General features: G+C 47.4%; 1 protein-coding gene across 1 annotated transcript in view; it reads left to right on the top strand.

Annotated features, from left to right (window-relative positions):
- The first annotated feature begins 22,210 nt into the window (after positions 1 to 22,210).
- Positions 22,211 to 27,425, top strand: part of SLC47A1 (solute carrier family 47 member 1) — a 48,342-nt gene continuing 43,127 nt past the window's right edge. Inside the window, exon 1 of the mRNA XM_010361153.2 lies at positions 22,211 to 22,426. Within this exon, the coding sequence (XP_010359455.1) occupies positions 22,292 to 22,426 (135 nt within the window). The 5' untranslated portion in view covers positions 22,211 to 22,291. The remainder of the gene's footprint in view (positions 22,427 to 27,425) is intronic.

Here is a 27,425-nt window from a genome sequence, read left to right as displayed (position 1 = left end):
ACTCCAAGAGAGGGACCCGGTGATTCTGTGACCTGCGTGCTGTGATGGATCATTCAAATGCACGACAGCTCCTGAGGCCATCACAGGTGGCCTGGCTCTTCTCAGGCCCTCCTGGTGGGGGGATTTTGACCACAGTTAGCAAGGGATAGAGCCAAGGACAGTTTCGCTGTCTAAAAAGCAAAACATCTCAGCACACCGGCAGAGGGCGCAAATGGCAAGCCCAGGAATCACAGGGACATCGTTGGGAACATTTTTCCTCCAACATAGAACTAATTAACTGTGTGCTTGAGCATTCTCTAAAATAATTTCTGGAAAACCATGTAACCCTTGTACATGTTCCAAGTGGGCATAAAACATTTTCACCATAATTAAAAATAGTTGCAAGGGCTGGCATATTACAAATAGTAACATTTAAAAATAAAATGGTTACATCATTGTTTTAAATATATCCAATGACGTATACACACCACAATTTGATACTGTCACCCATTTTTAAAAAATACATGAACAAGCTCTTCCAAAGTCAGAAACTTTCATCTTTCCTTTTTCTCTTCATATTTCCATTCCTTCCCTCCATCAATTTGTAATATACTTTTATGCTGAAAGTATTTTATTTACCACTCTGTCATGACTCTCGCCACAAAAATACAAATGTAAATTGAAAATTAAAATGTCTCATTTCCTGAGATCTTCAAAGGCTAAGTATTAACAATTTTTCTTTGGGATAGAATTATCACTATTTTAAAAAATCTTTTTTGTCTCCCTCAAATCATGGGAACTATAATTAATATCAATACAGTGTTGCTACAAACAACACAAATATGTTACACATCTTGATAATGTATTACAAGGTTTTGAAGTTGTCAGACTGCCTCTTTGTTTGGCTCCTGAGAAGTGTTTCTGCCTTGGGGCAATGTGAGGCACAATGTGAGTGAGAAGGTGTCTTTCTTTAGTGACAAATACACTGCCAAGAGAAAGGAGAAGGCAGTTTTAATCAGAAACTTGGGAATCTGGAGCAGTAGTTGCTTTTTTTTTTTTTGAGATGGAGTCTCACTCTGTCACCCAGGCTGGAGTGCAACGGCATGATGGCATAATCTCGGCTCACTGCAGCTTCTGCCGCCCGGGTTCAAGCGATTCTTCTGCCCCAACCTCTTGAGTAGCTGGAATTACAGGCACCTGCCATCATGCCCAGAAAATTTTTGTATTTTTGTAGAGACAGGGTTTCACCATGTTGGCCAGGCTGGTCTTGAACTCCTGACCTCAGGTGATCCACCTGCCTTGGCCTCCCAAAGTGCTGGGATTACAGGTGTGAGCCTTAAAACTTTCCTTGTCACACACAGTATCCCCTTGTCACTTGACTGCTCCAGTTTGAAGATGCTATCAAAACCTGCTATGGAGAGACTGGGAAAGCTGGCCGAACCAGTGGCTCACTGGAGGGACCACAGCAGAGCAGACGGAGCAACCACATCCCAGATGCCAGAGGAGGAGCACACCCCAAGCTTGGTCTTTGTATGGCCCCAGAGAGCTGGGCCAGATGTCACTGAGCCAAGTCAACCCAAAGGAAGCCTGGAGACCGAGTCACAGGCAGAATCTGTGCAAAGGGACGAGTAGACATTTTAAAAAATAAAAAGAAAAATGCAGTTTTCCCAAATAACTTTATTACTTTATGACAAGGAATAACAGAACACCCATGAGTAGGTAGTTTTTCTGTTTTTAATTTTTTTTTTTTTTTGGGGGGGGGACATAGTCTCTCTCTTTCACCTAGGCTGGAATGCAGTGGCACCATCTTGGCTCACTGCAATCTCTGCCTCTCAGGTTCAAGCGACTCTCCTGCCTTAGCCTCCTGAGGCGCTAGGATGACAGACGCCCACCACCACGCTGATTTTTTGTATTTTTTTTTAGTAGAGACAGAATTTTGCCATGTTGCCCAGACTAGCCTCAAACTCCTGACCTCAGGAGATCTGCCTGGCTCAGCCTCTCAGAAGGCTGGGCTTGAGCCACCACTCCCGGCCTGTTTTAAATGTTTTAACTTAGGTTAAAGAGTTGCTATTTTGGCCGGGCGCGGTGGCTCAAGCCTGTAATCCCAGCACTTTGGGAGGCCGAGACGGGCGGATCACGAGGTCAGGAGATCGAGACCATCCTGGCTAACATGGTGAAACCCCGTCTCTACTAAAAAATAAAAAAAACTAGCGGGGCGAGGTGGCGGGTACCTGTAGTCCCAGCTACTCGGGAGGCTGAGGCAGGAGAATGGCCTAAACCCGGGAGGCGGAGCTTGCAGTGAGCTGAGATCCGGCCACTGCACTCCAGGCTGGGTGACAGAGCAAGACTCCATCTCAAAAAAAAAAGAAAAAAGAGTTGCTATTTTAAGTGTTAAATATGTCTATAGTCTATTTAATTGCCTTATTTTGCAATAAGACCCTGAAATAATTTACAGCTCTTTAAACTCCACTTTTACGGGCTGGACGCAGTGGCTCATTCCTATAATCCCAATGCCTTTGGATATGCCAAGGCGGAGGGATCGCTCACGGCCTGGAGTTCAAGACTAACCTGGCCAACATGGCAAGACTGCTACCCCCAACTATTATTATTTTGAGACAGGATATTGATCTGTCACCCAGGATGGAATGCAGTGGTGCCATCACAGCTCACTGGGACCTTGAACTCCTGGGCTCAAGGAATCCTGATGCCTCAGCCTCCTGTCTGTCTGGGACTACCAGCATGCAGCACCACACCTGACTAATATTTTTATTTTTGGTAGCAATGGGGTCTCACTATGTTGGCCAGGCTGGTATGGACTGCTGGCTTTAAGTGATCATCCAGCCTCAGCCTCCCAAAGGGATGGGATTATGGGCATGAGCCACCCCAACTGGTCTGGTTATTTTTTAATTAAAATTATTAATTAAATAATATATATTTTTATTAGTGGTTCAGAACCTCAGAAGGCTGAGGAGGGAGGATTGCTTGAACCCAGGAGTTCAAGACCAGTCTACCAACATAATGAGACCCAGTAGCTACCAAAAATAAATAAACAAATAATTAGTCGGGAGTCTAAGTTCCAGCTACTTGGGAGACTGAGACGGGAGAATCACTTGAGCCCAAGAGGTCGAGGCTACAGTGAGTGATGATTACACCACTGCACCCCAACCTGGGTGATAGAGTGAGACCCTGTACCGAAAAAAAAAAAAAAAAAAATAGAGGTAGTTTGCACTTGAATGCAACTTAAGTCCTCTACTTGTTGAAGACTGCCCATGATTGTCTGGTCTTAGACATTTTGAAATGGGATGAAATGTATGTACCTTAGCAGAAAGAACAGGCTTTAAAGTTAGACATATCTACATTCAAATCCTGGTTTGACCAGTTGCTTTTACGTAAGCCTTAATTTTCTCATCTATGAATAATAAGAATAAGAGATAATGGCTGGGCGCGGTGGCTCGCACCTATAATCCCAGCACTTTGGGAGGCTGAGGCGGGCGGTTCACCAGGTCAGGAGATGGAGACCATCCTGGCTAACACGGTGAAACACCGTCTCTACTAAAAATACAAAAAAGTAACCGGGTTTGGTGGAGGGAGCCTGTATTCCCAACTACTCAGGCAGAGGTTGCAGTGAGCTGAGATCACGCCACTGCACTCCAGCCTGGGTGACAGAGCGAGACTCTATCTCAAAAAAAAAAAAAAAAAGAAAAAGAAAAAAGAATAAGAGATAATAACGCCTATTGTTTTTTTTTTTTTTTTTTGGTAGGAATCAAATGAGAATGTGTTACAGGGCCTGGCAGTTAGGTGTTCAAAACTGGGGATTATTCTTGTGGTGATGCTGAACAGGGTTGTCTTTACACTTCCACTGCTCTGAGGGCCAGGACTTCTGGGGCCAGCTCTTGCCCTAAATTCTTGTGTGACCTTGGGCAAATCCCATTTTCCTCTGAGGCCCAGTGACCCCATGTGACCAATGCAAGTTGGACGCCTGGAGAGGCCTCCAGCTTTGACACTCTCGTGTTAACTCTCTACAGCCTTGCTGCTCAGAAGGTGGGCCTCAGACCCGCAGCAGAGGAGCCCTGGGAGTAGCTGCAGATTCTCAGACCCCATCCCAGACCTACCCCAGACTCTGTGATTCTCATGCACGTTGTGACCGAAAAGGTTCTGCCCCGCTGTTCCGGATTAAACTGATTTGAGGTACTTTAGTGGAAGAACCAAACCACCAGAATGATTGGGAATTTAGACATTTTGTTGACTCTAGGAATTAGGCATATCCTGACAGTTTAGAGACATTACTCTTCATTTCTGACTCCTCACATCTGAAAATATGGAATTTATTCATTCTGAATGTTTTATTTCTGGGGACAGCAGGTACTCCCAGTGCATTTGCTGAATGAGTGATGAGCTGTGTATGGAGTTGGATATTCCTGTTTTTTGATTATCTGATGTTAAATGATGACCTTTTGTTCCCACTCTGTTTCTGGAATCAGGCAGAAGTAATTTCCAGTCCCCTATCTGCCACTAATTAGCCATTTAGCTCCAGGCAACTTACTTAAACCATTTGAACTGCAATTCACCCATCTGAAGAAAGCAAGTGATAACCCCCTCTAGGATCCTTGTCAGGATTATGAGGTAATGGCTGAAAACACTCAGCCCAACCCGGAATATGGCAGCTGTTAATGATATTACAAGAAGGAAATGTCATTACATCAAATAGTAGGTAATGGACAATGGTATTACATTATTATCGTTGACGTTGTTAGTAATATCTTGGGGACAGATTCAAATGGAGCTATAGGACAAAAAGTGCTTCTGGGCATTCTCCCTCAGTGACCAGATGACACCCAGGTTCCTGGAAGATGGTTCCCTCCAAGGTCTTTGCTATTACTTCTGGTCTGGTGTCACACTTGGTCCACAGTGGCCCTCACAGGCATGGCCAAGCAAACACTCTTCTCCAAAGATGGCTTACAATCTGACAGTCCTTGTACTTCTTACAAACACAGTCCCTCAGATGACTCCAAGTGGCCTTTGTAGTTGCACAGAGCTTTCTGGACTGGAAAGATGGTGGACAGGATGTTCTCCTACTTTTTTATTTTATTTTATTTATTGAGATGGAGTTTCACTCCTGTCACCCAGGCTGGAGAGAAGTGGCATGGTCTTGGCTCACTGCAACCTCCACCTCCCGGGTTCAAGTGATTCTCCTGCCTCAGCCTCCCGAGTAGCTGGGATTACAGGCATGCACCACCACACCCAGCTAATTTTGTACTTTTAGTAGTGACGGGGTTTCTTCATGTTGGTCAGACTGGTCTCGAACTCCCTACTGTCTCACGCGTCCCTGTGAAGAGACCACCAAACAGGCTTTGTGTCAGCAACAAGGCTGTTTATTTCACCTGGGAGCGGGTGGGCTGAGTCCGAAAAGAGAGTCAGCAAAGGGTGGTGGGATTATCATTAGTTCTTATAGATTTTGGGATAGGTGGTGGAGTTAGGAGCAATTTTTTTTTTTTTTTTTTCTGAGACAGAGTCTTGCTCTGTTGCCCAGGCTGGAGTGCAGTGGTGCGATCTCGGCTCACTGCAAGCTCCGCCTCCCGGGTTCACGCCATTCTCCTGCCTCAGCCTCCCCGGTAGCTGGGACCACAGGCGCCCGCCACCATGCCCGGCTAATTTTTTGCATTTTTAGTAGAGACGGGGTTTCACTGTGTTAGCCGGAATGGTCTTGATCTCCTGACCTCATGATCCGCCCGCCTCAGCCTCGGAAAGTGCTGGGATTACAGACGTGAGCCACCGCGCCCGCCCAGCTAGGAGCAATATTTTACAGGCAGGGGCTGGATCTCACAAAGTACATTCTGAAGGGTGGAGAGAATTACAAAGAACCTTCTTAAGGGTGGGGGAGATTACAAAGGACATTGATCAGTTAGGGTGGGGCAGAAACAAATCACGATGGTGGAATGTCATCAGTTAAAGCTATTTTCACTTTTTTTTTTTTTTTTTTTTTTGAGACGGAGTCTTGCTCTGTGCCCCAGGCTGGAGTGCAGTGGTGCCATCTCGGCTCACTGCAAGCTCCGCCCCGCCAGGTTCACGCCATTCTCCTGCCTCAGCCTCCTGAGTAGCTGGGACTACAGGCGCCACCACCACGCCCGGCTAATTTTCTTGTATTTTTAGTAGAGACGGGGTTTCACCATGTTGGCCAGGATGGTCTCGATCTCCTGACCTCGTGATCCGCCCGCCTCGGCCTCCCAAAGTGCTGGGATTACAGGCTTGAGCCACCGCGCCCGGCCTATTTATACTTCTTTTGTGGCTCTTCAGTTGCTTCAGGCCATCTGGATGCAGGTCACAGGGGATATGATGGCTTAGCTTGGGCTCAGAGGCCTGACACCTACCTCAGGTGATCCGCCACCTCAGCCTCCCAAAGTGCTGGGATTACAGGTGTGAGTCACCACGCCCAGCCCTTATTTATTTATTTATTGAGATAGGGTCTCACTCTGTTGCCCAGGCTGGAGTGCAGTGGCACAATCATGGCTTGCTGCTGCCTTGACCTCCCGAGCTCAAGCAATCCTCCTATCTCAGCCTCCTGAGTAGCTAGGACTAGAGGCTCATGACACAATGCCTGGCTAATTCTTTTTTTTTTTTTTTTTTTTTTTTTTTTGAGGCGGAGTCTCGCTCTGTCGCCCGGGCTGGAGTCCAGTGGCCGGATCTCAGCTCACTGCAAGCTCCGCCTCCCGGGTTTACGCCATTCTCCTGCCTCAGTCTCCCGAGTAGCTGGGACTACAGGTGCCCGCCACCTCGCCCGGCTAGTTTTTGTATTTTTAGTAGAGACGGGGTTTCACCGTGTTAGCCAGGATGGTCTCGATCTCCTGACCTCGTGATCCGCCCGTCTCGGCCTCCCAAAGTGCTGGGATTACAGGCTTGAGCCACCGCGCCCGGCTGCCTGGCTAATTCTTAAATTTTTTGTAGAGATGAGGTCTTACTATGTTGCCCAGGCTGGTCTCCAACTCCAGGGCTCACCCTCCCATCCCATGATGCCGACTGTTTCTTGAGTCCAGGAGTCATGTTTGAAGGGGAACTGAACGACTTCAGCTAGGTCATCTCTGTCAAGACCTGGAGTATTTTATTTTAACCTCCAAAATTCAGCACTAGTCCCATTCTGTCCTGCACTCAAGAACAGTGCTGAGTCAACTGAGCTCCTGGCCAGTCTGGGGGTCTGAGCTCCTTCCTGGTTGAGCACGACCAAGCCCTCAGAATTATCAGACACCCTTGACTATCTCTGGTCTGCACATCCTGAGTCCAGATTGCAGCAGCAATTGGCCTAGGCATTAACCTTGGGCACTGCCTGGAGATTGTTGGGCTGAGTCATAAAAGATGTTGTGGGGGAAATAAAGAGAAATCAGACTGTTACTGTGTCTATGTAGAAAAAGGAAGACACAAGAAACTCCATTTTGATCTGTACTAAGAAAAATACTTCTGCTTTGAGATGCCATTAATCTGTAGCCCTAGCCCCAACACTGTGCTCCTAGAAACTTGTGCTGTATTGACTCAAGGTTTAAGGGATTTAGGGCTGTGTAGGATGGCCTTGGTAAAAATGTGTTTGCAGGCAGTATGCTTGGTAAGTCATCGCCATTCTCCAGTCTCGAGTACCCAGGGACACAATGCACTACGGAAGGCCACAGGGACCCCTGCCCAAGAAAGCCTGGGTATTGTCCAGGTTTCCCCGCACTGAGATAGTCTGAGATATGGCCTCATGGGAAGGGAAAGACCTGACTGTTCCCCAGCCCGACACCCATAAAGGGTCTATGCTAAGGAGGATTAGTGAAAGAGGAAGGCCTCTATGCGGTTGAGATAAGAGGAAGGCATCTGTCTCCTGCTCGTCCCTGGGAATGGAATGACTCGGTGTAAAACTCGATCATACATTCTCTTTACTGGCTGGAGGTGAGACATGCTGGCAGCAATACTGCTCCTTAATGCACCGAGATGTTTGTGTAAAGTCAAACATAAATCTAGCCTATGTACACATCCAGGCACAGCACCTTTCCTTAAACTTATTTATGACACAGTCTTTTGTTCACATGTTTTCCTGCTGACCCTCTCCCCACTATCACCCCACAATCATACCGCATTACCCTTGCGGAGATAGTAAAGATAGTGATCAATAAATACTGAGGGAACTCAGAGACCAGCGCCAGTGTAGGTCCTCACTTGCTGAGCACCAGTCCCCTGGGCCCACTTTTCTTCCTCTATACTTTGTCTCTGTGTCTTATTTTTTTTCTCAGTCTCTCATCTTCACCTTGCGAGAAATACCCATGGGTGTGGAGGGGGCCCTTTCAAGATGTGGCCACACGTTTTGAACAAAAAATCACAAAAGATGTGGCTGCATGTTTAGCCCATTTGGGCTTAAAATCTCAGGGTCTTACATCTGCATATGGCTAGGTGAGCTGGGTGGGGCAAAGGGGCGTCCTCTGTTGGGGTGTATGTGGGAGCACCTTGTAGGGCAGTGCTCCAAGTCCAGAGATGTATCAAGAGATTTGACATCTTGGACAGGGAATTGGACTTCTGCTGAGCATACACGTCAGACGCTCTCTCGGTTGCCTGCTTTACACCCATTCTGCTCATATTCTGTGCTCACAGAACCATAACGATTTTTCTTTTCTTTTCTTTTCTTTTTTTTTTTTTTTTTTTTTTTGAGACGGAGTCTCGCTCTGTCGCCCGGGCTGGAGTGCAGTGGCCATCCCGAGTAGCTGGGACTACAGGCGCCCGCCTCGTCGCCTGGCTAGTTTTTTGTAATTTTAGTAGAGACAGGGTTTCACCGTGTTAGCCAGGATGGTCTCGATCTCCTGACCTCGTGATCCACCCGTCTCGGCCTCCCAAAGTGCTCCCAAAGGGATTACAGGCTGGAGCCACGCGCCCGGCGGGATTTTTCTTTTCAAAGAACCAGCTTTCGGTTTTGTTGATTTTTCTCTATTGATTTCCTGTTTCCAATTCTATTGGCTTCTGCTCTAATTTCTTTTTTTTTCTTTTCTTTTGTTTGCTTTGGATTTAATTTGCTGTTCTTTTTCTTGTTTCCTATGGTAGAAGCTTAGATGATTGATTTTAGATCTTTCTCTTTTCTCATAGATGCAGTCAGTGCTAGAAATTTCCCTCTAAGCACTGTTTTTTTTCTTCTGCATCCCACAAATTCTGATAGTTTGTATTTTAATTTTCATAAGATTTAAATTCAATACCAACATGCTTTAAAACTTTTCTTGAGATTTCTTCTTTGGCCCATGTGTTACTCAGAAGTGTGTTGTTGGCTGGCGCAGCGGCTGACGCCTGTAATCCCAGCACTTTGGGAGGCCGAGGCAGGTGGATTTCCTGAGGTCAGGAATTCAAGACCAGCCTGACCCAACACAGTGAAACGCCGTCTCTACTAAATACAAAAAATTAGCTGAGTATGGTGACCCATGCCTGTAATCCCAGGTACTTGAGAGGCTGAGGCAGGAGAATCACTTGAACCCGGAAGGCGAAGGTTGCAGTGAGCCAAGACTGCGCCACTGCACTCCAGCCTGGGCAGCAAGAGTGAAACTCTGTCTCAAAAAAGAAATGTGCTGTTTAATCTCCAGATATTTCGGTTTTTTTTTCCAGCTAACTTTCTATTATTGATTTCTAGTTTAATTTTATTGTGTCCTGACAACATACTTTGTGTGGTTTCTTTTTCTTTTTTTTCTTTTTTGAGCCAGTTTCTCTCTTGTTGCCCAGGCTGGAGTGCAGTGGCGAGATCTTGGCTCACCACAACCTCTGCCTCCCGGGTTCAAGCGATTCTCCTGCCTCAGCCTCCCGAGTAGCTGGGATTACAGGCATGCACCACCACGCCTGGCTAAATTTTGTATTTTTAGTAGAGACAGGGTTTCTCCATGTTGGTCAGGCTGGTCTCGAACTCCCGACCTCAGGTGATCCGCCTGGCCCAAAATGTTCTTCTGAAGCCCTGTGCTTCCCTCGGCTTCCTTTAATTGTTTTTTTTGTGTGTGTGTGTTTGTGTGACAGAGTTTTGCTCTTGTTGCCCAGGCTGCAGTGCAATGGCTGGATCTCAGCTCACCGCAATCTCCGCCTCCCGGGTTCAAGTGATTCTCCTGCCTCAGCCTCCTGAGTAACTGGGACTACAGATATGAGTCCTGGCTAATTTTGTAATTTTAGTAGAGACGGGGTTTCTCCGTGTTGGTCAGGCTGGTCTCGAGCTCTCAACCTCAGGTGATATGCCCACCTGGGCCTCCCAAAGTGGTGGGATTACAGGTGTGAGCCACCGCAGCTGGCCTGTGTGGTTTCTATTCTTTTGAATTTGTTAAGGTGTGTTTTATGGCCCAGAAAATGGCCTATCTCATGAATGTTCCATGCTACCTTGAGAAGAATGTATATTCTGCTGCTGCTGGATGAAGCAGCCTACAAATACTCATATATCCACTTGACTGGTGGTGCTATTGAGTTACTGAGCTTCTGCTCGCTGGATCTGTTCATTTTTGATAGAGGGGTGTTGAAATCTTCAACTAATAATAGTGGATTCACGTATTTCTTCTTGTAGTTCTACCAGTTTTTGCTTCACACATTAAGGATTGATATGGGGCTGGGTGAAGCACTTTGGGAGGCCGAGGTGGGCAGATTGCATGAGTCCAGGAGTTCAAGACCAACCTCGGTAATATAGCAAAATCCTGTCTCTACAAAAAAATACAAAAATTAGCCAAGCATGGTGGCATGTGCCTATAGTCCCAGCTACTCAGGAGGCTGAGGTGAGAGGACCGCTTGAGGTTGCAGTGAGCCGAGATCGTACCAGTGCACTCAAGCCTGGGTGACACAGAGAGAGCAAGACCCTGTCTCAAAAAAAAAAAAAAAAAAAAAAAAAGATGGCTATGCATTAACCCCTTTACCATTGTGTAATACCCTTATAAAGATATCCCTTTCTTTGCTCTGAAATCTGTCTGAAGTCAGTATAGCTAACCCTTGCTTTCTGTTGGTAAGTGTTAGTATAATATCTCTTTCTCCATCCCTTTGCCTTTAATCTAGATGTGTCTTTATATTTAAAATAGCTTTATTTTATTATTATCATTATTATTATTTTAATAGAGATGAGATCTTGCTACATTGCCCAGGCTGGTTTGGAACTCCTGGGTTTAAGCAATCCTCCCACCTCAGCTCCCAAGTTGCTGGGATTACAGGCATGAGCCACCTTGCCTAGCCTATGTTTCTTTTTCTACTTTAAATAACTTTTTTCAGTGGTTCCCCAAAAGTTTGCAATATACATTTATAATTAATTCAAGTCCACTTTCAAATAACAATATGTCACTTCACAGGTAATACAAGTGCTTTATAATAACAAAATAATCCTAATTCCTCCCTCTCATTCCTTTCTATGGCTGCTGTCATTCATTTCACTTAGGCATACATAAGCATATCTAAGTTTCAAGGGGTTGATCCTGGTTTGCCTAAACCAATCACCAATGCCCCTTGTCTAACCCACCACCACAAGCCTGTTTTGGAGCTATTATGGGGAAGGGTGTTGGGTTTCCCACTATAGGTAAGCTGGGATTCAACCATTTTCATTTTGATTTTAGATGATAGGGTGACCTTAGCAGGTTGGGCAACTTGGAGACATCCAGTCTGGGTTGTTAGAGTTTCTCATACATGTGGATTGAAATTACCTTGATCGGGGCCGGGCGCGGTGGCTCAAGCCTGTAATCCCAGCACTTTGGGAGGCCGAGACGGGTGGATCACGAGGTCAGGAGATCGAGACCATCCTGGCTAACACGGTGAAACCCCGTCTCTACTAAATGCAAAAAAAAAAAAAAAACTAGCCGGGCGAGGTGGTGGGCGCCTGTAGTCCCAGCTACTCCGGAGGCTGAGGCAGGAGAATGGCGTAAACCCGGGAGGCAGAGGTTGCAGTGAGCTGAGATCCGGCCACTGCACTCCAGACTGGGCGACAAGAGCAAGACTCCGTCTCAAAAAAAAAAAAAAAAAAAAAAAAAAAAAAGAAATTACCTTGATTTTGCCACTTTTCATTGTTTATGTGTTCCTTGAGAGGCAACCACATGTTTAGGAATGTTTGCCACATGGTTATTAAGTTTCAAAGAGGAGGAATCACATAAGATTTAAATTCATGACCAGGCTCCGTGGTTCACGCCTGTCATCCCAGCACTTTGGGAGGCCAAGGTGGGAGGATCACTTTAGTGCAGGAATTAGAGACCAGCCTGGGGAACATGACAAAACCCCATCTCTACCAACAACAACAACAACAACAACAACAACAACAAACATATTAGCTGGGCGTGGTGGCATGAGCCTACTTGGGAGGCTAAAGTGGGAAGATCACTTGAGCTAGGGAGGTAAAGGTTGCGGTGAGCCATGGTTGTACTACTGCACTCCAAAGTGGGTGACAGAGCAAGATGCTGTCTCAAGAAACAAAACAAAACAAAAAACCCACCACCAACAAAATACAGGCTGGCCACAGTGGCTCACACCTGTAATCCTAGCAATTTGGAAGGCACAGGTGGGCAGGTCACTTGCGGTCAGGAGTTTGAGACCAGCCTGGCCAACATGGTGAAACCCTGTCTCTACTGAAAATACAAAAATTACCCAAGCATGGTGGCGTGTGCCTGCAGTCCCAGCTACTTGGGAGACTGAGGCATGAGGATCCCTTGAATCCAGGAGGCAGAGCTTGCAGCGAGCCGAGATCGTGCCACTGCACTCCAGCCTGGACAACAGAGTGAGACTCTGCTTCAAAACAAAAATAAACAAAAAATAAAGAAATAAAACCCCAAAACCTGACGCTTTGAACTGCTACGGTGGTGGCTAAGTGCATGCATCACACCCCACAGTTAGGAGAAAATTACAAAGCAAACACTGGGCTCTGAGATAAACCAGATCAAACCAAAAAAACCAGGGTCACTCTGTTAAGTCCCAGTATCCCAAATCAGTGAAACTTGAGTCGTTCCTGGAAGTTGTTGACTCCCTGACCTGAAATTCTTCTCTCTGATTTTTGTAATGCTAATATCTGAAGATGTGTTATGACCTTTATGGATACGATTTTCATGTGAAATTTTCGCTGTTTTTTTCTTTTTTTCGTATCATTAACAAGACAGATAGTAACTTTGGTAATCTTGTCTTTCTTTTTTTCTTCAAAAACCTGTAGTGTTTTCTCATTTGGAAATCCATTCCCTGAAGTCTGACCGTGCAATTGTTGTGCAGATAACATTCTTCCCTTGTCTAAAAGAACCATCTGCCTCTGGTTTTTTCTCCCACTGGGAAGGGTCCACCCAGAAAGCCTGGAGGCACTGATCTACTGGAGCTGCAGGGGCGGTTTGTCCAAGTGCACAAATGAACCTAGATCATTTCTAAAGCTCCTATAACTTGGAGATGATGATGTTAATAGTGATGGCTTGTTTTGCATTCCTCAATAGGGTTCACAGGCAGGCATGGCTGCTCATGTCGGTAATCCCAACACTCTGGCAAACGCAGGCTGGAGGATCACTTGAGCTCAGGAGTTTGAGGCTCGCCTGGGCAACATAGGTAGACCCCATCTCTACAAACACTAAAAAATTGGCCAGGCATGGTGGTGAGCGCCTGTAATCCCTTCTAAGGAGGCTGAAGTGGGAGGATCACTTGAGCCTAGGAGGTTGAGGCTACAGTGAGCCGAAATCATGCCACTGCACTCCAGCCTGGGTGACAGAGTGAAACCCTGTCTCCAAAAAAAAAAAAAAAAAAAAAGGAGTCACAGTGCACTTTTACACTCATTTCATCCTTTGATCCTCCCAATAAGGATGAATTTTATGAGGCAATAAACCTTAACTCTCAAGAATCCTGTTTTGTTTTGTTTTTTTTGAGACAGTTTCACTCTTGTTCCCCAGGCTGGAGTGCAGTGGCGTGATCTCGGTTCACTGCAACCTCCGCCTCCCAGGTTCAAGCTGTTCTCCTGCCTCAGCCTCCTGAGTAGCTGGGATTACAGGCGCGTACCACCATGCCCAGCTATTTTTTGTATTTTTACTAGAGACAGGGTTTCACTAGATCTCAGATGATTCGCCCGCCTCGGCCTCCCAGAGTGCTGGGATTACAGGCGTGAGCCACCGTGCCAGGCCTCGTGTTTTTTTTGACTGTTTGCTGGCTTTATTTCTGTTTTACTTTCTAGATTCTGTCTGATTCTTGGCCAGGTCTGTTTCTGGCTTGGGTTCTGATTTGTATACAGCGACTTATGCCCCCTTCAGTGAGGTTTTCATGATCTGACCATTAGGCGATCTCTGCCAGACAGCGGACTGAACAGGAATTCTGACTATTGGTGGTGGATTTTTGTTGCTCTTGTTTTGGTTTATGTGTTTATCTTGGAGATGCCAATGTCTCCTGGCTCCTCAGTTTTGTCTTTGTTGTTTATACACAGTGTGAGCACAAGTTACTCAATTAGAAAAGGGCCTTTTCGGCCGGGCGCGGTGGCTCAATCCTGTAATCCCAGCACTTTGGGAGGCCGAGACGGGCGGATCACAAGGTCAGGAGATCGAGACCATCCTGGCGAACACGGTGAAACCCCGTCTCTACTAAAAAAATACAAAAAACTAGCTGGGCGAGGTGGCGGGCGCCTGTAGTCCCAGCTACTTGGGAGGCTGAGGCAGGAGAATGGCGTGAACCCGGGAGGCGGAGCTTGCAGTGAGCTGAGATCCGGCCACTGCACTCCAGCCTGGGCGACAGAGCGAGACTCCGTCTCAAAAAAAAAAAAAAAAAAAAAAAAAAAAAAAAAAAAAAAAAGAAAAGGGCCTTTTCTTTCCCTGGAATGGAGAACAGCCTTTGATGCCTGTAGATCAACCAACTGGTCAGTTTTGAGTTCTGTGTTTTCCTTGATGATTTGTGGGCAAAGTGAACAAAACTGAAAAAGTTGGCTCTCTTTCTGTGTGTCTAAGTGCATTTATTTATTTGTTGAGGCAGGGCCTCACTCTGTCACCTAGGCTGGAGTGCGGTGGCACAATCACAGCTCACTGCAGCCTGCACCTCCCTCTGTGCTCAAGTGATCCTCCCACCTCAGCCTCCCAAGTAGCTGGGTCTACAGGCGCGTGCCACCACACCTGGCTAATTTTTGTATTTTTTTTTTTTGTAGAGATGGGGTTTCACCATGTTGCCCATGCTGGTGTTGAACTCCTGAGCTCAAACAATTCTTCTGCCTCAGCCTTTCAACGTGCTGGGATTACAGACGTAAGCCACTGTGCTACCCCATCTATCTAAATTTAAAAACCTTCCCCTTTCTTGCCAAAAATAGATATTTGCCTTTTACCATCACCTGTTTATACTCTCTGCCTCCCTTGCTCTCTCCCTCTCTGTCTTCATTTAATATCTGTGATTCTCTTGGCTTTGCCCTTTTCCAATATTGGCTTTATCCTAGGGCCAGCAGCATTATGGCTGTAGCACTTCCAGACATAACATTTAGATACCGCTGGGTGTGGTGGCTCATGCTTGTAATTCCAGCACTTTGGGAGGCCAAGGCAGGTGGATTGCTTGAGCTCAGGAGTTCGAGACCAGCCTGGACAACATGGTGAAACCCTGTGTCTACAAAAAAATTCAAAAATTAGCCAGGCTTGGTGATGGGCTCCTGTGGTCCCAGCTATTTGGGAGACTGAGGTGGGAGGACCTCTTGAGTCCAGGAAGCAGAGGTTGCAGTGAGCCAAGATCACACACTGCACTCCAGCCTGGGCAAAAGAGTGAGACTCTGTCTCAAAAAAAAAAAAAAAAAAAAAAAATTTGGATACCGCAACATCTGAAGGAGAAGATAGGGGCCTTTTTCTTGTCTGACTGTTAGAAATAGGAAACCTTTTCCAGAAACGCCATTAGATTTTCACTCAAGATTCATGGCTACAATTGGATCATGAGCTTGGGCAACATAGTGAGACTCTGTCTCTAATATACATATAAATACATTAAATAGAATTGGGTCATGCATGTCCATTCCTACATAGGGCCCTGAGAAGGAAAATGAGATTCTTGTGCCTGGCTAAAATGAGCCATTTGGGGTGAAAGGAATGTTGGGGAACTAGCCATAATGACCACCATCAAGTCTACAATAAAAAGAGTATTGAGGGCCGGGTGCAGTGGCTCACGCCTGTAATCCCAGCACTTTGGGAGGTCGAGGTGGGCAGATCATGAGGTCAGGAGTTCGAGACTAGCCTGGCCAACATAGTGAAACCTCATCTCTACTAAAAATACAAAAATTAACCAGGCGTGGTGGCACATGCCTGTAGTCCCAGCTACTCAGGAGACTGAGGCAGGAGAAGTGCTTGAACCCAGGAGGTGGAGGTTGGAATGAGCCGAGATCTAGCCACTCCAGCTTGGGCAAAAGAGTGAGACTTCATCTCAAAAATAAAAAAGAGAATTGGGGCTGGGCACGGTGGCTCACGCCTGTAATCCCAGCACTTTGGGAGGCCGAGGTGGATGGATCACTTGAGGTCAGGAGTTCGACATCAGCCTGGCCAACATGGTGAAACCCCATCTCCACTAAAAATACAAAAAAAGTTAGCCAGGCATGGTGGCATATGTCTGTAATCCAAGCTACTCGGGACACTGAAGCAGGAGAATCGCTTGAACCTGGGAGGTGGAGGTTGCAGTGAGCTGAGATCGTGCCATTACACTCTGTACTTCAGCCTGGGCAACAGAGTGAGACTCCATCTCAAAAAAAAAAAAAAAAGAGAGAGAGAATCGGAGCGTTTGGAGTTTTCACCTATAACATGTAACGCTAGAAGCATGGGAATGTGTAAAATACGATGGCTGCAAACATTCAGAAAGCACACGCCACAATGTCCTGAAAAAGTACCCACTAGAAAATGAAAAGCTAATCAGAATTTAAAAATACAGGGAAGACGGAGACGTGGTCAGAACATGGTGAGTATGAGATGCTGAACAAGGCCCCCCAAAGATGTCCTCATCCTAACTCTTGAAACCTGTGAATACGTAACCTTGCGTGGCAAAGGGACTTGGAGATGTGATTACTGCAAAGATTGTAAGATGCAAAGGTTATTCTGGGTTATCGGGTGGGCCTAATGGAATCTCTTTTTCTGAGAGGAGGACAAGAGAGTAAAAGCTGGAAAAAGGAGACGTGATGAAAGAACAGAGGCTGCAGTGATGCGCTTTGGAGATGGAGGAAGAGGGAGGTGGCATCTAGAAGCAGGAACAGGCAAGAGAACGGATTCTTCCTGAGCCCCAGCAAGAAAGCAGCTCTGCCAACACCTTGATTTCAGCCCCACGAAACCCATTTCAGGCTTCTGACCTCTGTTAAATAGTAACTTTATGTTATTGTAACCCATTAAATTTGTGGTAATGTGTTACAGCAGCAATCAATAAACACTTACCACGAGTGACCAAAATTAATTCAAGAAGAGGTTAAAAAAAAAAACCCTGAATAGACCAGCAACTACTAAGTAAATAGAAAACTTTTTACTTTTTTTCTTATTTTTAAATAAAATGCCCGTTCTATAAAGGCATCAGATGGTCCTCTAGGTGAGTGGCCTTCAAACCTTCAAGAAACAGATCATTCTTATGGTATTTGAAAAATTATGGAGCCTAAAGATAGAAGGAAGCCGGGCGCAGCGACTCACGCCTGTAATCCCAGCACTTTGGGAAGCCAAGGCAGGAGGACTGCTTGAGTTCAGGATTTCAAGACCAGCCTGGGCAGCATAGTGAGACCCCTGTCCCTATAAAAATAAATAAATATAAAAATCCTGGATATTAGCAGTAAATCTACACTATATACCTGTTATAGTATACTATTAGGAACAAGGGAAGTTTATTCCAGGAATCAGTGACAGCTACACATTAGGAAATCTACAATGAACTTACATTAACAAGCAAAAAGAGAAGAAAAATATTATTATTTCAATTAATACTAAAAGAAAAAAAAATCTGTGAGCACAGTGGCTCATGCCTGTAATCCCAGCACTCTGGGAGGCCAAGGCATGAGGATCGCTTAGAGCCCAGGAGTTTGAGACCGGCCTCGGCAATATAGTGAGACCTCTTTGTCTCTATAAAAAATATGAAAACAGGCCGGGCATGGTGGATCATGCCCGTAATACCAGCACTTTGGGAGGCCAAGGCAGGTGGATCACCTGAGGTTGAGACCAGCCTGACCAACATGGAGAAACCCCATCTTCACTAAAAAAGAAAAAAAAAAAAATACAAAATTAGTCGGGCATGGTGGCACATGCCTATAATCCCAGCTACTTGGGAGGCTGAGGCAGGGGAGCTGCTTGAACCCAGGAGGCAGAGGTTGCAGTGAGCCAAGATCGCACAATTGCACTCCAGCCTGGGCAACAAGAGTGAAACTCCGTCTCAAAAAAAAAAAAAAAAAAAAAAAAAAAAAAAAGGAAAAAGAAAACAAAATTAGCCCGGTTTGGTGGCACATGGCTGTAGTCCCAGTTCTTCAGGAGGCTAAAGTGGGAGGATTGCTTGAGCTAGGGAGGTTGAGGCTGCTTTGAGGCGAGATCAAACCATTGCACTCTAGCCTAGGCAACAGAGACAGATCCTGTCCCAAAACAAAACAAAACAACTGATAAAATTCAACTTTAATACATGCTTTTAATAATATATTTCAGCAAGTTAAGAACCATATATGAACATAATTATGACTATTTATTAAGCATCAATAACAAATTCATCATATCCCTAGTCCAGTGAGTGTCCCATTCCCTAGATAAGTACTGATTAGACTAGGGATATGATTTAACTAGAAGACAGTATTTTCATGAGGTGCATTCTTTCTGAATAAATCTGCAGATATAATGCAATGTCAATCAAAATCCTAACAACAGGGTTCTTTGTTTTTTTAATTGTTTTGTTTTTTGTTTTTTATTGAGATAGGGTCTTACTCTGCTGCCCAGGCTGGAGTGCAGTAGTGCAATCATAGCTGACTGCAGCCTCAAACTGCTGGGCTCAGTCAATCCTGTCACCTCAGCCTCCCAAAGTGCTGGGGCTACAGGTGTGGGCTACCAAGCTCAGCCAACCACACATTGTTTTAAAAGCTATTTATCAGCCAACAGAGCTACTTCTTTCCTCCTTCCTTTTCTTTTTCAGAGTTTTTGTTATATCTTTTCCTGTTTACACTATCAATTGCTTTTAGAATCATTCTATTAAATTTTAAAATAATGGAATACACAGAAGTGAACTAAAACCTAATATGTTAATTGAAAATTAATTTTCCGGCCGGGCGCGGTGGCTCAAGCCTGTAATCCCAGCACTTTGGGAGGCCGAGACGGGCGGATCACGAGGTCAGGAGATCGAGATCATCCTGGCTAACATGGTGAAACCCCGTCTCTACTAAAAAAAAAAATACAAAAAATTAGCCGGGCGAGATGGCGGGCGCCTGTAGTCCCAGCTACTCGGGAGGCTGAGGCGAGAGAATGGCGTAAACCCGGGAGGCGGAGCTTGCAGTGAGCTGAGATCTGGCCACTGCACTCCAGCCTGGGCGACAGAGCGAGACTCCGTCTCAAAAAAAAAAAAAAAAAAAAAAAAAAGAAAATTAATTTTCCTGGCTCAACTTTTTGGAAGGAAGTCACTATGTACAATCCATCTTTAAGGAGTGAGGGGTTATGCTCTGCATCACATGGACCTTTTGTTTTTTGTTGCTATTGTGAAGGATTTCTTTCTTTTTTGTTTTTTGAGGCGGAGTCTCGCTCTGTCGCCCAGGGCTGGAGTGCAGTGGCCGGATCTCAGCTCACTGCAAGCTCCACCTCCCGGATTTACGCCATTCTCCTGCCCCAGCGTCCCAAGTAGCTGGGACTACAGGCGCCCGCCACCTCGCCCGGCTAGTTTTTGTATTTTTTAGTAGAGACGAGGTTTCACCGTGTTAGCCAGGATGGTCTTGATCTCCTGACTTCGTGATCCGCCCGTCTTGGCCTCCCAAAGTGCTGGGATTACAGGATTGAGCCACCGCGCCCGGCCTGTGAAGGATTTCTTTTAGTATTTTCATATATGTTATTACCAGTATAAAGGACTGATATGACTTATTGAAGAACTTCTATGTAGCAACTTTATTAAACCCCTTTATCAATTCTATTAGTTTTTCTTCATATTTTATTTCTTTGGGTTGGGTTGTGTGGAATTTTTTTTTTAAGAGATGGGGTCTCACTGTGTTGCCCAGGCTGGTCTCGAAACTGCTGGGTTCAAGTGATCCTCCCACCTCGGCCTTCCAAAGTGTTACGATTATAGGCATGAGTCACTGTGCCTGGCCCAGTCTGGCAATTTCTACTGTGAGTAATCCCTTTGCCTTTTCTTTCCTAATATTATACATTACATTTCCATTTCCTGTCTTATTACATCAGTCAGGACTTCCAGAAGATTATCAAAGAACAGCAGTGATCACAGATCTAGTGAACATCCTTGGATATTTGTCTGTTGAGACTCTCAGTTCTTTTGGAAAACTTCTCTACTCCATACCTACAGTCCTCGTGGGGCGAGACCAGTCACAGGGCGCCTAATTCTACCCTGTAGGTACAAAGCTGGGTGCATGGTCCAGGGGCAAGCCAAACATCAGACCCTATTTTCCCACCCAGGGCGATTGTTCCAGAGGTGGGCAAGAAACCCAAGCAGGGCCAACCAGATTTTCTCCCAGTTTTTTGTTTGTTAGTTTGGAGCCAGAAGAGAGGAGGGGAGGGCCTTACTTTCTGGTTTAACAGATGGGAAAGATAGAAACGAGGGCATAGAGGCCACCCACCACTGTAACCTGCACAGGAAGAGAAAGGCTGCCTGCAGAGGAGGAAGAGAAACCACGGAAAGAATCCCAAGTGGCAAGGAGAAAGGAGGAGAGGGACCGAGATGGGGAGAGGGACGATCTTGTTTGTGTGTGTGTTTTTTTTACATGAATTCTCCCTCTGCCACCAGGCTGCAGTGCAGTGGCGAGATCTCGGCTCACTGCAACCACCGCCTCCCGGGTTCAAGCAATTCTCCTGCCTCAGCCTCCCTAGTAGCTGGGATTACAGGCGCGCGCCACGGCGCACAGCTAATTTTCGGTAGACACGGTGTTTCACCATGTTGGCCTGGTGTTTCACCAGGCCGAATGATCTTGTTTTTAAATCCCTGAATGCGGCCGGGCGCGGTGGCTCACGCCTGTAATCCCAGCAGTTTGGGAGGCCGAGACGGGAGGATCACGAATTCAAGAGATCGAGACCATCCTGGTCAACACGGTGAAACCCCTTCTCTACTAAAAATACAAAAAAAATTAGCCGGGCGTAGTGGTGGGCGCCTGTAGTCCCAGCTACTCCGGAGGCAGGAGAATGGCGTGAACCTGGGAGGCGGAGCTTGCAGTGAGCCGAGATGGTGCCACTGCACTCCAGCCTGGGGGACAGAGTGCGACTCCGTCTCAAAAAAAAAAAAAAAAAAAAAAAAATATATATATATATATATCACTGAATCCACACTTCCTGATGATGTGAGCCAAAAAATTTGTTTTCCGTTTTCTTTACTTACATTGGATCACTTACAATGGAAGGAATTTTGACTATTACAGAAATCATTCTTGTCCTGGTAACTGACACTTATTAGGTAATGGTTGGTGCCAGGCTGAGGGCAGGTGGCACTGACTCAGGTCCTCCGCCCAGGCAACCCCAGTCTTCACAGCTGGCGATGAGATGTTCTTTCACGTTTGCAGATGAGGAAGCTGAGGCTCTGGGAGGAAAGCGCGCTGCCCATGCCCTTCTGGGCCACAGCCTCTTGTACTCCCACAGCAGGCTGATGGATAAACTTCCAACACGACCAGCCGGCACCAACTGTGCAACTTGGCAAATGGAAGCATGTTGCTCTATCCTGGTAGATTCTAAGTTCTCTAATGGAACAACTGATGAAAGGAGAGGAGTATGCAACATCCAAACCAGCATCAAAGCGTGTACCCAACTCAATCTGCACAGTAAATGCGCCCAACCCATACACCCCGCGGGGTGCTAACGTAGTCACCGCTCGAGGCCTCTGAGTCCTTCCAGGCCAGGTCATTCAGAACCTGAAACTCCTAGCGGAGGTGCAGAGCCGGGGTGAGTCCTGGCGTCCGCGAGACTTGGCGGACCCAGCCCCCGGAGCGCATTCCGTTAGTTTTCAGAGCTTTTTCAAACTTTGCCTTCCAAGTGCAGGAGTTCCTTGGTCTTTGCCAGACCCGCAGGCGTCCTCAGTGGTGCAGAAAAAGGTGCAAAGGGTGCGCCCAAGGTCGCAGGCTGCCTGGTTGCGCGTTCAGTCGGGCCCCCGGGCGCCAGGCGAGGGGCGGGCTCTAGGCGGGCGGCCGGGGCGGGGACTGCAGAGCGGGCTGCGCTGCGCGGTCCCCACTGCCTGCCTGTGCGCTACCCGGCCGCAGCGCGCCAGTCACATGGAGGATCCTGAGGAGCCCGCGCCCGTGCGCGGAGGCCCGGAGGCCACCCTTGAGCTCCGTGGGTCGCGCTGCCTGCGGCTGTCCGCCTTCCGAGAGGAGCTGCGGGCGCTCTTGGTCCTGGCGGGCCCGGCGGTGAGTAAGGTGGCCTCGGTGGGAGGCCGGTCCCGGCGAGCTGGGGGCCTGGTGAGTCCTGCCTCCCCGGGTGACTTGGCGGAGTTTGGGGACAGAGCGAGCTGGCCGCGGGCGGGCGCCGGGGAGCATAGTGCCAGGAGCCGGGCGGGCACCCCAGCTCCTCCGACTGCGTCCCGGCCGCCCTCCGCTCCGCACCACCCGACTGGGAGCCCCGCGGGGCACTGCGGACACGGCTGGCATGCGCCTAGGCGCACGTTGGCTCGGAGAGGCCGGCGGCTCCCGCCTCCTACGCCAGGAGACACCGGGGAGCTGGGACCTTTGCGCCTAACGGGGCTCACCCAGGTCCAGGCTGCATTTGCATCCGGGGGTGCCTTCTCTGGGAGCTGATTCCAACCAACAAAGCACAAGTTGCCTGAACTTCAAAACACGAGGAAACTTATTTCTTTGAAAATTAGCGGTAAAAAGTTCGGGAGCTCAGCGATCTAAATAATCCGGAGGCATGGAGGAGGAGGTGCGTGGTCTGTCGTGGACTTAGAGCTGCGAAATGATTTCTTCAGAATTAAGTCAGCCTCTACCGAGGAAACCAGAGGCATCCTGTACCGCCCCCTCCCTGCCAGTAATTATGTATGTAAAAGAAAAAAGGGGTTTTAATGTGGTTCTTTGTGGGATCGAGGTGTTCTTATCTGTGGGATTCTTTTCTTTTTAATCATTAGGTTAGGGCTGTTTCTGCCTTGTCTCCTAAAAGTAACGTGGTTTTTAAAACCACAAAAATATAATCCTATCCACGTTCTCCTGTCAGCTTGGGTGGTTTTCAAACCGAGAGGGTAGGACGCTGCACAAGAAGCGACCGGTATGCACTTAAGGCGTGAATAAGCTTTTGACTTTGAGGCCCACATTCTGCACCTGCGCGGGCTGAGGGGGGCCACTGTGCCCCTGGAGTGGGGACTCGGTGGTTTGTGGGATATTGTGGCACACGCTGTGGTGTGCAGGACAGCAAGAGTAATGCCGAAGTCAAAGCCATGGAATGAAGATCCATCAGCGATGCTTTCTCACAGACCAGAAAGAACTCATGATTTGGAGCCGGGCACGGTGGCTCACGCCTGTAATCCCAGCATTTTGGGAGGCCGAGGCGGGTGGATCACTTGAGGTCAGGAGTTTGAGACCAGCCTGGGCAAAATGGTGAAACTCCGTCTCTACTAAAAATACAAAAATTAGCCAGACGTGGTGGCGGGCGCCTGTAGTCCCAGCTACTCCAGAGGCTGAGGCACGAGAATCGCTTGAACCTGGGAGGCGGAGGTTACAGTGAGCCAGATCGTGCCACTGCACTCCAGCCTGGTCATGGCCGGGCCTGGTGGCTCACGCCTGTAATCCCAGCACTTTGGGAGGCCGATGCAGGCGGATCACGAGGTCAAGAGATCGAGACCATCCTGGCTAACAAACCCCGTCTCTACTAAAAATGCAAAAAAAAAAAAAAAAAAAAAAAAAAATAGCTAGGCATGGTGGCAGATGCCTGTAATCCCAGCTACTTGGGAGGCTGAGGCAGGAGAATCGCTTGAACCTGGGAGATGGAGGTTGCAGTGAGCCGAGATAGCACCGTTGCACTCCAGCCTGGGCAAAAAGAGTGAAACTCTGTCTCCAAAAAACAAAAATAAAAAAACCTCATGATTTGGAATCTCAAGACCTGGGGCTGCATGGCCTGCTTTGACCTCCAAAAGTCAGGAAGCAGCTGTGCAGATTGAAACAGCCTCTTAACCTCTTCTGGTCTCTGCGTAGTCATCTGTAAAATGGAGATAATAATCGTGTCTTGTCCTAACACTCCCTCACAGAGCTGCTGTAAGAAGGGGCTTTCTAAGGCTATTATTGTTTTATTTTTTTTTTTTGAGACAGCGTCTTGATCTGTTGGCCAGGCTGGCGTGCAGTAGTGCGATCACAGCTCACTGCAGCCTCAACTTCCGAAGTAGTGGAGACTACAGGCACACACCACCATGCCTGGCTAATTTTTGTGTTTTGGGTTAGAGATAAGGTCTCCTTGTGTTGCCCATTACTTGAATTCCTGGGCTCAAGCAATCCTCCTGCCTTCGGTCTCCCAAGAGCTGGGATTATAAGCATGAGCCACCTTGCCCAGCCTGTTATTGCTTTAATAGTATAGCAATAATAATAATAATAATAATAACAACAGGGCAGGTTTCTGAAATCCAGCCCTCCTAGTAGCCTAATCCCCTTGATGTGGGGTCCTCTCCAGTTCTCCAGGGATGAGCACTGGATTGACGCACTGGGGACCTCACCTTTTCTCTTTGTATGTACATGCGTGTATACCATTGTGTTTATTACAAATGTCATGCATATTTACTGTAGAAAAAAAGAGAAAACCAAGACCAACAAAAGGAAAAAACCCTCTGAAATCTCACCACTGAGAGGTAATTTGGGAGCTTTCCTTCCAGTCCTTTGTGCGTGTGTGTCTCTGCTTTGTGAAAATGTGATTGTAGAGTTTTGCTACCTGTTTTAGTCTTTCATGAAGTGTATGTGGACCCGCCTGGGTCTGTCTCCCATCTCTAATCCCATCTGCTGTGAAGTTTTCTGTTTGCTAAAGGGCATGGGATAAGGAGAGACCACCCCCTTCTTTTCCCATGCTCATTGTCCAATATTTTCTACTCCAAGTGTCCAACATAACATGAGGAAGATGCCCTGTCCGGCTCTCCTCTCTGTAATTTTCTCTCTTATTCGCCATCTCCCTTCCAGACCTCTCAAGTTAACTGACCCTTGAGGTCTCACTGGGCTTTAAATGAGGCCTTTGTAAAGAGAATAACCCATAACACAATGGAAAGTGTGAGCTGAATGGTGCTTACTTCTCAAAAGATGTGTCCATTTCATCTTGGAGAAAGCTTGAGGAAGACTGGATTTGCAAGGGAAGGAATGTGCAGATACCGGGCCTCAGGTATTCCAGCTGTGCCTCCTCTTTGTCATCAGCCTCTCATCACCTGGCTGAATCCAGAAACTTCAAACAGCAAAAGTTCTGAAAAGTAACACCAAAGGTGGACCCCTGGGCATTGCCCAGGATGCAACAGAGGTGGGATAGCCTAGGCCCCAACTCAGGGAAGTGTTTCCCCTTGTAAGGGAAGGAGCTGGTGGACCTTGTAGGGCTGCAGGGTGGAAATATCAGGTAAGACAGGCAGGTTGAGGGGGGTGAGGTGGGGGATCTGGAGAGACCCACTTTACCCAGGACACACAAAGGAAAAAAAGCAGGCTGACCTTTTGAATTGTATCCTGAAGGCAATGGAGAAGATAATTGATCAGGAAGTGGTTACTGACACCAGATTCTGCAGGAGAAGCCTGGTCAGAGACAGACAGGCCTAGGCCGGAGGAAGAGAAGACCTACAGGGAAGGCGGTTCCTCCCATTCAAAGGGTGAGAGGAAGTAGTCAAAGATGGCAGGAGCTGGACAGAGGAAAGCCGGGTGAGGTCCGGCCCCCGCCGCCTCTACTCCCCGTTTCCTCCTCCAATCCGTCCTCACCAAGGCCTTTGGCTTTAACTCCTTAAATACCTCTCAGAGGGATCCACTTTTTAAATGCCCATCTGAGCTTATGTCTCCTGCTCAGAACCTTTTCCTTGGTCCTGCAAAGCCCTCTGTGGCCTGGGCCTGGCCAGCCCTCCAGCCTCATCTCTCGTGCCTATCTCCTGGTTACACCCTCCACCCAGGCCTCCTTTCAGTGCCTCAGCCTGGAAAGTCCTCCCTACAGACAAGTCTGGTACCCGACTATTTGACATTGACTTGCTCATCATGCAGGTTTCAGCTCCACTTCATTTCCCCCAGAAACCTCTGAATTCTCTACTGCACCCCCATAGCTCATCACACAAATGTCTTGAGCTGTGTAATTTATTGCGTTTTGAACATCTTTCCCTACTCTACAGATGCTCCCTGGCTTACGATGGGGTTACGTGCACTGAAAATATCATTAAGTCAAAATGCCTCTAAAGAATGAGATCATGGATTGCAAGAGTCCTGACTTGCGTGGGACAGCCGTGACTGGCTTGCCACCCCTATGCTGGCCGATTATCTTCAGTTCCATTGCAAGAGTAACAGCTGCCTTCTTTTCCGCAGAAGCAGGAGACACATATGGCCATTTTGTGCTCATGATGGGATGCGAAAACACAAAACAATACCCAAAAAATGCTGGCAACACAGTCTACTGTAGAGTGTCAGTTGCCTGCACTCGTGATGGCAGGGCCGATGGGCAGCTGTGGCCCACTGCCCTGACAGGCACTGCAAGTCTGAGACTATACATTACTAGCCCGGGAAAAGATCAATATCCCAAATTCCAAGTACAGTTTCTACTGAATGTCCATTGCTTTTGCACCACTGCAAAGTTGAAAAATTGTACCTCAGAACCATCTGTACTGTGGGTCCCACGGGGCAGAAATGGAGTAATGGTGTCTAACTCACACCTGTTCCCCCAGTGCTTGGATGTACTTCGTGCTCCAAAGACAGTGGCTGTATGTAACCATCTGAGTTGAGAGTCAGGTAGCTGGGCTGGTTGCGAAACCTCCTGGGCTGTGCTTCCTCACATGTAAAGGAAGTAGGGCTGTCCCAGGTGCCCTCTCAGCTTTTTTCCAGTGAGTGAACTTTCAGCAGTCATGGGTGGGGGTAGGAGAGGCTGTCTGGAGGTGCCTGGCCCTGGAGAGCAACTTCTAAAGCCGCCAGGCATTGAAGGTCTTTATCTGGCTGCCAAGTTTGCTTATTGTTATCCAGCCAAACTCTGAGCAGCGTCGCTGTGACGAGAAGGGACGGAAGCACGGTCAGTCCGGAAGTTTCTTTGTTTGAGACAGGGTCTTGCTCTGTCACCCAGGCTAGAATGCAGTGGTGTGGGCAGCTCACTGCAGCCTCAAACTCCTGAGCTCAAGTGATCCTTCATGCCTCAGACTCCTGAGTGGCTGGGATCACAGGTGCATGCCACCATGCATGCTATTTTTGGTATTTTTTTTGTAGAGACGTGGTCTCTACA

This window comes from Rhinopithecus roxellana, chromosome 19 (genome assembly GCF_007565055.1).
Source record: "Rhinopithecus roxellana isolate Shanxi Qingling chromosome 19, ASM756505v1, whole genome shotgun sequence".
Classification (NCBI taxonomy): domain Eukaryota; kingdom Metazoa; phylum Chordata; class Mammalia; order Primates; family Cercopithecidae; genus Rhinopithecus; species Rhinopithecus roxellana.
This window is presented reverse-complemented; position numbering and strand designations above follow the sequence as displayed.